Source organism: Epinephelus moara, chromosome 12, assembly GCF_006386435.1.
Source record: "Epinephelus moara isolate mb chromosome 12, YSFRI_EMoa_1.0, whole genome shotgun sequence".
NCBI classification, from domain to species: Eukaryota; Metazoa; Chordata; class Actinopteri; order Perciformes; family Serranidae; genus Epinephelus; species Epinephelus moara.
Window position 1 is genome coordinate 23982227 of NC_065517.1, and position 9772 is coordinate 23991998.

Sequence of the window (9772 nt, forward strand, 5' to 3'; positions counted from 1 at the left end):
AGACTGGGGCATGCCATGACTGTCATAAAAACAACAGGCAAAGACGCCAGCATCGCTCCACCTCTGACAAGTCTGCGTTTTTCCCTCTGTCTCTCTGTCTATTTTTATAGGACTTTATTTACTTTAAGGTGGTCCCGCTGCGAGCAGGGGGTCCTTTTATGAGGGAGACGGTGTAATTATCTGCACATTGAGCAATTATCTGATGAAAAAATTAAATTGTGGGACACTATGGGGGAAGAAAGTTTGCATTTTTATTTTCTTTCATGCCAGAAGAGGTTTCCTGATATGAATACAAATCAGCTATAACCAGACGTAATAATCACATCAACATCTGGGCAATTTCACTGCAAATCACTCAGCGAACGTGCGCAGCTTGTGCATCTTTCCCCCTATTCAGTATTCCCCTATTCATCTGATTATTTTCTTAAGTGTTTACTCTGCTGGTTCACAGAAAACAAGCAGCAGCGCACAGCTTCCTGTCCTCACCATATCTGCCCGGGACACATAAAAACAACTTTCCCTTCTGTTCTCACTCCCACTCTCTGCCCTGTTTCACAGCAGAGGAGGAAGCTGCTGCTGCTGCTGCTGCTGCTGCTGAAGGGTCAGAGCTGAGCAGCCGTTTGAGAAAAAGTAAAAGAGCGAATGGACATGAGTCTGTGGGGATTTTTTTTTGTGACTCCCCAAACCATGTCCCTAGTTCCTGGGAGCTGCGCAGCCTGTCCCAGGAAACTCCCTGCTATTCCTACTCTGTGGACAAAACAGCTGCACGTTCTCACTTTTCGCTGGCTGTGGTTGTTTGAACTCATACGCTGAGACTATAAAGTGTGTTTCTGGTATTAAATGGTAATTTTTACGAAATTCACAATGTAATTTACACCTTCACGTACACAAAGACATTGAATTAGTCTCTCCATATATCTCTATCTTTGAATCTCTGTTAGAATGCATTTCAAAGTGCTTTAAATCACACACAAGGCTCTGGATGGACTGGCACTGGAGTATATAACTAAGCTTCTCACATCGTACCGTCCACACAGACCCCTCAGATCTTCTAGTGAGGGTCGTCTAGCTGCTCCAGAGTCCAGGTTAAAAACTAAAGGTGGCAGAGCCTTGGCAGTACCGACTCCTCGGCCTGTAACACCCTCCCACTCAGCATCAGATCATCTGACTCCACCATTTTAAATCTCGCCTCAAAACTTACCACAGAATGGCTTTTCCCAGCAACCGATACACTTATATTACTATTCTATTTATTCATTCGTTGTATTATTTCCTCTCACTGACTTGTTTTGTGTGTGTGTATGTATTGCTGATATGTGTATATGTATGCATGCACACATTTTTGTATATGTTTATGTGTTTATGTAGTGAGGGGGCGATAGTAGAGCAGAGTATCGCCATATTTTTGTGCGGCAATATCATATTGTCACAGTGCTAAGTGTCTTTTTAAATATATGAATTATTAATATTACAAATACAAATTAGACTTTATCAGCTGCATTTTCAGTCCACTGGATACATACAAGAGATGGTGACAAAGTTTTGCTTTAGGGACATAATTTACAGTTGGAAAAAGGTAATAAATCGCAATATATTTTATCACAATACTCAGCATATTGCACATACTTAAAATCGCAAAAAATTTTGTATTGTGACTTATGTACTGTGATAATATTGTGTCAAGGATCTGTCTGTCTGTCGGTCCACCTATCCATCCATCCACCTACCTACCTACAGATTTATATCTATGTATGTGTGTCTATATATCCATATATCTATCTGTCTATCAAATATAAAATCAGTCTATATCTATATATGTTTATCTATATGTCTATTTATATCTATCTCTGCAAATAAAGTTATTATTACTCTTTAACTGCATCTATATATCCATACATCTACATATATATGCATTTCCGTGTGTGCCTACACATATATTTATATCCTCCTGAGACCCGAGCTTTGGTTTGGTATGCATTTTTAATTTCTCCCAGCTATTTGGGATCAGTAGAGTCCAATAAGTATAAAAAACTAAGCATTGTCTTTGTACAGGAAGTAGTTTTTGATGGGGATATTGGGTTTATTTTATAGCCACAAACTGTTCATCTCAATGCCTGAGTATGGCTGTGCAAAAACTAAACTGTACATTGTTCATTTTGTAACACTGTAAGAATTCTCCCTGCTCCATACTCCAAGATAGGAATGCCCTTCTTGTCTACAGGAACAGTGTCACACCTAATTGGCCTGTGTGAAATGCTGCAATAAAAAATTCCCAGTGTCCACAAACAAATACTTAATTGGTCAAATTTGTTTGCAATATCAAACTATAAACATTATTAAAGACAAATAAACACATTTCAACCATAAAATTTGCTCAGATTTTGTACCTTGTGTACTTTTGAGTCGGGATCAGCTGCAGACTGACTGTTTTTACATGGATTAGTTTGTGCTCTTATTATATGATTTATTATAGATATGAATATTTATAGATATATATGAATAGATATACAGATATACATTTATTGGACCTTTAAGTCTTACATGCTGTTTTTATCATCTTCTTTTGTCTGACTGAAAAACACAAGAAGCTGTCATTCTTCCTGCTCACAGCTGACGCTCAACTGGAATCCGCTCTGTAAACGTTTTCCCTGAATAAGTCAGTATCAGGGACTGTGTGTGTGTGTGTACGCCTGTGCCTGCGCGCATAATTACAGATGCGCCATTCCCTCCTAAGCTGTCATTAGAAAAGGGAATGGGAATGACTCCAGGCTACAACCACCGCTTGCGGTTACGTAACACGCTCTTGGATCCTGTCTTATCCAGGAGACGGGTGAAAAACTCCCCGGACCTTCACAGCCTGTTGTGTGGAGGGAATATTCCCCTCACAGCCCAAGATGAGTTTCTTTTTTTTTTTTCTCCCTCAAGTGGCCTTTTTTAAATTTTCTGTTTGGGGGAAAATTCGACTCTGTGTTTTTATGTCTTTGTCTGTGTGACTCGGGTGATGGTGCGCGTAATCTGCTGCTGTTCCCTGAGTGTCCGTGTGAGGGCGCAGTGAGCCTTGTGTTCATCCAGGGATGCTGGTGGGCCACAGACAAAAGAGAAAAGGATATTTAGAGATCTACAGGAGAGCAGGAGAAGGGCTGTGTTTGAAGTATGGGAGTACATCTCTCTCTACAGTGCATTTGGAATTATGAAACACAAGTGTGTGTCCATAAGGCGATGCTTATGTTTTATTCTAAATTATTTTACCACAATAATTAACAATAGTTTGACTAATTAAGCTCAGTTAGTGTTTTTCTTTATCCAGTTAAACAGCATACCTCAACAGGGAGCATGTGTTGTTTTATAAGTGTGCAATATAGAACTGTTATTTGAGGATAATGCATGTGTTTGTGTGTGGGGGAAAATGTTGCCCTTCACTTGGACAGTTCAAGCCCCCGGGGTCAGCAGCAGCATCCAGCCTGCTGCAGTGCCCTTGAGCAATCTGAGCAAGACCTGAGATCACTAACAGCCCCTGGGTTACTTCGACTGCTCCAGAGCCGATCCTGGGCTGGCTTCCCAGCGGAGAGTTGCCCTGAGGCTGGCAATAACACACATTGTCTTTTTTTTCCACGTCCCCTCTCTCCTTCTCTCGTCCCTTGCTTTCATTCTTGTTCGCAATGTTTGGGCGCATTTCTCGATTCACCTTGAAAGAAAGCTCCCAGCCAGCCTGTCTCCCGCGTCATCAGTGGCCTAAGCCGTATACCACTGTACCACCGCCCCCCCTCAACCTACAAGGGAGGAGTCAGCTTTCCTCCCGCAGAACTGAGTGTATAACACTCTGCAGCCTGCCACAATGTGTGTCAGAGGACTGTCTGTGCTCCCTAAGTAGATGACTGCTCCAAATCTGGTGTCTGTATTACTGACTGCGAGATACGAGAGAATTTTGGTTCGCACAATATCATCCCGAGTCAGGACAAGGTAAGCATCTCCACATTTTAGCGGTTAAATATAGAAACGTGTTATTATTTCCTCAGATGTTTCACACACAGCTGAGTCTCTGTTTGGTTTGATTGTTGTCATTCCATGTGTTTTTCTGTAAACACGATTTTTTTTTTTTTTTTTTTTTTTGGTGTCCTAATCGCATTTTCTGGCATGTTTACTGAGTGGTGAGCCAATGCGCCGTTTTGCACACTTTGTGCGTCACGGTCACATTTACGCACATTCTCCTGTGAGATTTGTGTGGTTTTTTAAACCCCACTGTGGAGTAAGTGTGGAATCTAGTGGAGCAGACTGTGTGTCTGTGTGTGGGCTTTGACTCATGCTCTTTCTGCAGCGGAGTTTTCAGGTGTGATAGAGAGGGGAAGAGACGGAATGGGGAGAGACACTCGTTGCTTTTTTGGAGACTTATGTGTCTTTTGTTCCTTTTACAGGTTTTTCGATTGTGGGATAGAATGCCGGCGATCATGAGTAAAAACTCCGATTTGGAGTTTGACTCCTTACAACCGTGTTTCTACCCGGATGAGGACGACTTCTACGTCTGTGGTCCCGACTCTGCGCCACCGGGGGAGGACATCTGGAAGAAATTCCAGTTGTTGCCCACTCCGCCCCTCTCCCCGAGCCGAGCCGCGCTACCGGGGGAGCCGGCGACTGCCTCCCCGGAAGCAGACCCTCTGAGCTTCGGCTTGGGGGACCCACTGGACTGGGCTTCTGAGCTGCTATTCCTGCCCGAGGACGATATCTGGGGGGCGTCCGACGATGGGGACCTGTTCGGCTCCGTTTTGGATACTAACCCCAACAACATCATTATCCAGGACTGTATGTGGAGTGGCTTCTCCGCCAGGGAAAAGCTGGAGCGGGTGGTCACGGAGAAACTCGGCAAGGCTATTTCCACTGCCGCAGGAGGCGGCAGGAACGTGTGCGTCAAGGCGCCGGAGGTTGTGAGCCGCAGCTCGGTGTCAGAGTGCGTGGACCCCACGGTAGTCTTCCCTTTCCCGGTGAACAAGAAGAACGGCAGCAGGGACTCAACCGGGACCGTTAACACATCCACAAGCCACGGGAGCGCTGCCAGTGACTCCGGTAAGAATTTAAAGACAAAAAGCTTTTGTTTGCGTTTTTGTGAAACTGTGGTGCCAAGAAAACACACAAAACCAAAATATCAGTTTTATTATCATCATCATCATCATCATCATCATCATCACAGTTACCATCATTAATACTGTTGATGTTGTTGTTGTTGTTATTATTATTATTATTATCTTAATGATTGTTATTATTGTAGTAGTGAGTGGAGCTTGTTCATATGACTGGCCCAGAATCGGATTATCTCGTTACATTCCACTCACACACACACACACACACACACACACACACACACACACACACACACACACATTGGAGTAGTGACACAGTGAACGAGGTTTATGTAATCAGCGGGCTCTTCATCCGGCAGATGGCAGTAAAATGGGGAATTGTGTGCCTTCCTGAACTCAGTTGGCATCTGAGCCAAACAAAAAGACACCACACTCTAGTGACTGCTGCCGGACCCGGGCTGTAGGACCAGAGGGGAGGGAGGGGAGATGAAAAGGTGTTCAATAATGTGATGAGCTGATAAAGTGTCTGGCTCACGGTGCCGTGAAGGCTTTCATTACGCATGGATTGAGGGATAATTTGCGCACAGTGGGTGAGAAATTGGCATTTATTTTTTTGAACAGTCTGTACGAACTGCTCCTGAGTTCAGTTGATTACTAAAATTAGCTCGAGATTATGAACAAGAGGTACACTACAAAAGCACAAGGAAGGAGTGCCCACATCAACAAAAGCATACACTCAAGAATACACACTGACACACTCCTGTTTTTTTCTGTAGGAAGCAGTTTAGATGGGGAAATGAGTGCTGTGTGTATTTAATCGCCCAAAGACTTCATCTCCCATCTATTACCGCCCGTGAGTTCCCTAAACAAACACTCACGAGTCCTTATCAGCGTGTTTTCGCTGTGAAACAGCAGTACAAAGGCCTCCAGCTTGGCACAGAGGGTAGACTCGGCCAGCCTTGCCAAACACCTCCTCCACCGCGAAGAAAGGAGGACGGAGGAGGGCCCTGGCTGCTTCTTTTAGGGGGGTGACAGCTTTGAACGAGCGCTCCATCTCGACAGCTGTCTCCCTGGCGCCGCTCCAGCTCCGAGGCTTAAAGGGTGGTGATCCGATCGCCTGCCGCCCCACCGCCCCCTGCGCGCAAGCGCCGCTCCAATGCGCTTCCGCCGCTCGCAGCGTTAAGACGCGTCTTTCTTTGTGCTGCAGGCGTTATTTACTTTCTCATCACAGAGGAGCTGACTTTACAGGCTGCACTGTAGGTTGGGCCAGTGTTCCCATTACCTCACCCCTCTCCACAACCCTGCTGCACAGCTGTAAGACAGTGGCAGAGAAAAGTGGCTTTAGGCTAATATTTTATCTCCCCAGGCAGACATCTTTCCTGCTATTTATAATCTTTCCAGCTCCAATAAATGAGCTGTTCCACCCTGAGAGTGAAACACCAAACAGCTAAATCCCAGCTTCACATGTGGTAAAGCCAGCCACGCCCCCTCATCCACCCAGCTGTGCCCAGCTTTGTTTTGATAGCAGCGCCAGATTGTGTGTGTGTGTGTGTGTGTGTGAGTTCAGTGAGTGTGTTGAGACAGCATCCCAGTGCAGCGGTGTCTGAAGTGGGTTACTGTAAGCTGTAAAATGCCACACTCTTCAGATGCTCCTGAGCTGATAATGAGAGCCATTATCACAAAGGCATTTTAACTGGGCCTCACACTCTCTTGCCTCATGATTGGCCACTTCCTCTCATCTTCAAAGGCGCCAGTCCGTGATAAGTCTCAGCTGCTCAGCTCCACTCCAGCACAGGTATTAGGAGGAAGAGCTCAGCAGGAAAAAGAAGCAGGATATTTCTTTTCCCCCCTACTTCATCGGAGGTCAAAGTTAAAGTGAAGTTCTTAATGCCTCGCGCACCGTCAGCGTGACTGAGGCTGCAGTGACAGACCCAAGGCATCAGACTAAAACTGTCTCGTCTCACCGGAGAAGATTAGGAGAAGTTTTGAGGGAGGGTTAGAGAATGAAAGGCAGAAATCCAGCCTGTCTGCTCAGCGCTGAGACTGAACGTGTCAACGCCTGCAGAGCAGATTAGTTGAGGAGTGACTGACACTAAGCATTAAGAGAGTTTTGCTTATGCAAACAGCGTTGAGCAACGCTTTGCTCCCACACACACTCTCCTGATCTCACTCTCATACATACCTGTCAGCCGCTGGTACATAGGTGACATAGTGGGAATACTTGGTGTGTCACAGCGATTAAGTCACTCACATTCTGTTTTCTTTTCCCAGAAGAGGAAGATGACGATGAAGAAGACGAAGAAGAAGACGAAGAAGAGGAGGAGGAGGAAGAGGAGGAAGAAGAGGAGGAGGAGGAAGAGGAGGAGGAGATTGATGTGGTTACAGTAGAGAAGAGGCGCTCCACAATCAACAAGGCATCCCCCATGGCGACGGGTACAGTCACCATCTCTGTGCACCCCAAGAGCCAAGACGCCAGAGGGATCGTCTCAGCGTCCGGCGTCGTGAGTCGGTTCGTCAGCCGAGCTCCTCAGGAGCTCATTCTGAAGAGGAGCTCGGTGCACCAGCAGCAACACAACTACGCAGCCCCCTCGCCGTACGCCTCAGACGACGACCCTGCCCCACCTCCAAAGAAGCAAAGGACATCAGATGCACCTCGACCTCCCACCAGAACCATCTCCTCATCCTCCTCATCCTCCTCCACATCCTGCAGCTCAGTCGCCAGCAGTTCGTCGGGGCCACGCAGCAAGCGCAGCGCCAGCGGAGACAGCAGCCCACGCGGCAGCTCCGACTCAGAGGACAGCGAGCGCCGGCGCAACCACAACATCTTGGAGCGCCAGCGCCGCAACGACCTGCGCTCCAGCTTCCTGACGCTGCGCGACCACGTGCCGGAGCTGGCGCACAACGAGAAGGCAGCCAAGGTGCTGATCCTGAAGAAGGCCACCGAGTACGTGAGCTCATTGGAGACAGAGGAGATGAGGCTCCAGCAGGAGAAGGACAGGCTCCAAGCCCGCAGGCAGCAGCTAATGCGCAGGCTGGAGCAGGCTAGGACTCGCTAACAGACAACCACTACAACACAGAAACACTCACATATACCCTGGATGACCCCCCCCTCCCCCTCCCTGCCTCAACTCAGTCTGAAACACAGTTAGCCGCACACACACACACACATAGGCCTATACACTTAAGCACAGACACATAGGCCTGCATATCTGTCGCACACACACCAACATCTCAGAGGACGTTTTTCTTCAGATGCTGACACACACCTTGGAGGAGCGGGGCGGGGGGGCACCAGGGGGTTGCTCGGACTTTCACTGCCGCCACTTTTTTTGCACATTTGTTGACGTTAAGAATGTTTAGGGTTTACTTTTTCAATCCAGTCACATTGAGGAAAGATAAAAAAAAGAGAAAAGAGCGAGGAAGGAGGAAGGAGCGAGGACACACCTTCGTCTCAGTCTTCCCTTCCTCTGGTTTTTTATATCATTTGTATCTTGTTTTTTTGTTTTTTTTGGTTTTTGTACTCACTGTGACACCAGCCTGGAATCAGGTGATTCCCACAGGGACGGGTGTTTGAGGGCACTTTGCTTGGAGAGTTCACGTACAAGAAGCAGTGCACACTTAACTTTGCCTTCACCACTGCAACAAAAAACAAAAAAACTGAAGAGACTACGACGACTGAGGCGTTCATGGGTCACATAAACGATGCCACTACAGGTTCTCTTTCTCTCACTCCTCTCTCACACTGGTGCTCAAACCAAGTCAGTGGATGTATAACTGTGCACCTTGCTAGCCGACACTTTTGTATATAACAATAGTGTACAGACAAAAAATACACTCAGATCTGCCTTGTTTTGTAATACATTTTTGTCCTTGTTTTTTTATACATGTCAGGAAGCTGCCAATAACTAGACTGGAAGTTTATATACCTTTAAAAGTACTGTAAGGCCTCGATTTTTGAGAGTCATGAAACTTTGTAATATAACAATATATTGTTTTTTTTCCTTCTCTTTTTCTTTGTATTGTATCATATTACTAATTCTACACACCTTTATGCTTTTAGTGTGAACCTGATACATACTAAATTTGATACTTATATTTTCGTATGAAAATGAGTTCTCGGTAGATATCACTTTATCTCGTCATTTTGTTTCTCTTCTATCTCAAATAATTCTTTTGTACAGCAAAAATGCGTTCTATCCTCATGTACCTGGCCTTTTTCTTTCTTCCTATTTTGTTTATATTTGTAACTATCGGGTGCATAGAACTGGGTAAACGGATATAAGATGTTTGTTTTTTTCACTTTTAAAATGTACATTTAGTGCTGCAACTCATAGCACTTTGAAATACCTCATTTTGAAAAATAAATAGACATCATAAAATCCTCACCTCTCGCCTCCTTGCATGGTTTATTGTCGAGCTCTCACCCTTTGACCCCCTCTCACCCTTTCATATCTGTTTATTTTCCTATTTGCCTCCACATTTCCGTATTTGTTTTGCCGCTCTCAAAGACTCATCCTGACAAAAAAAAATAAAGAGAGTGTCTTCTGAATCCTCTCTGTCTCAGCACCCTGCGGCTACCTCCCCCTTCTGTAGCCTCTCACACCCACCCACACACACACACCTACGCACACACACACTTCAAGTGCACCGGAGCACACACTCTCCTCTCTCTCTCTCTCTCTCTCTCTCTCTGTTTCCCT

At 45.8% G+C, this 9772-nt stretch overlaps 1 protein-coding gene across 2 annotated transcripts; it reads left to right on the top strand.

Moving 5' to 3' along the window:
* The first annotated feature begins 3803 nt into the window (after nucleotides 1–3803).
* mycn (MYCN proto-oncogene, bHLH transcription factor) lies at nucleotides 3804–9457 on the top strand. 2 transcript variants are annotated; one of them, XM_050058616.1, is made up of 3 exons: nucleotides 3804–3960; nucleotides 4413–5058; nucleotides 7344–9457. In XM_050058616.1, exons 2-3 carry the CDS (start codon nucleotides 4434–4436, stop codon nucleotides 8126–8128), a joined length of 1410 nt encoding a protein of 469 aa, XP_049914573.1. In that variant the 5' UTR covers nucleotides 3804–3960; nucleotides 4413–4433; the 3' UTR covers nucleotides 8129–9457. The 2 variants fall into 2 exon arrangements, with proteins under 2 accessions (XP_049914573.1, XP_049914574.1); XM_050058617.1 differs by having other exon boundaries at nucleotides 7347–9457.
* Nucleotides 9458–9772: the final 315 nt, after the last annotated feature.

Excerpts from the sequence above, each read along its gene's own strand:
- mycn (XM_050058616.1), top strand. The coding sequence starts at position 4,434 with ATGCCGGCGATCATGAGTAAAAACTCCGATTTGGAGTTTGACTCCTTA. Across the intron at positions 5,059-7,343 it reads GAGCGCTGCCAGTGACTCCG|AAGAGGAAGATGACGATGAA; the intron begins GTAAGAATTTAA and ends TTCTTTTCCCAG.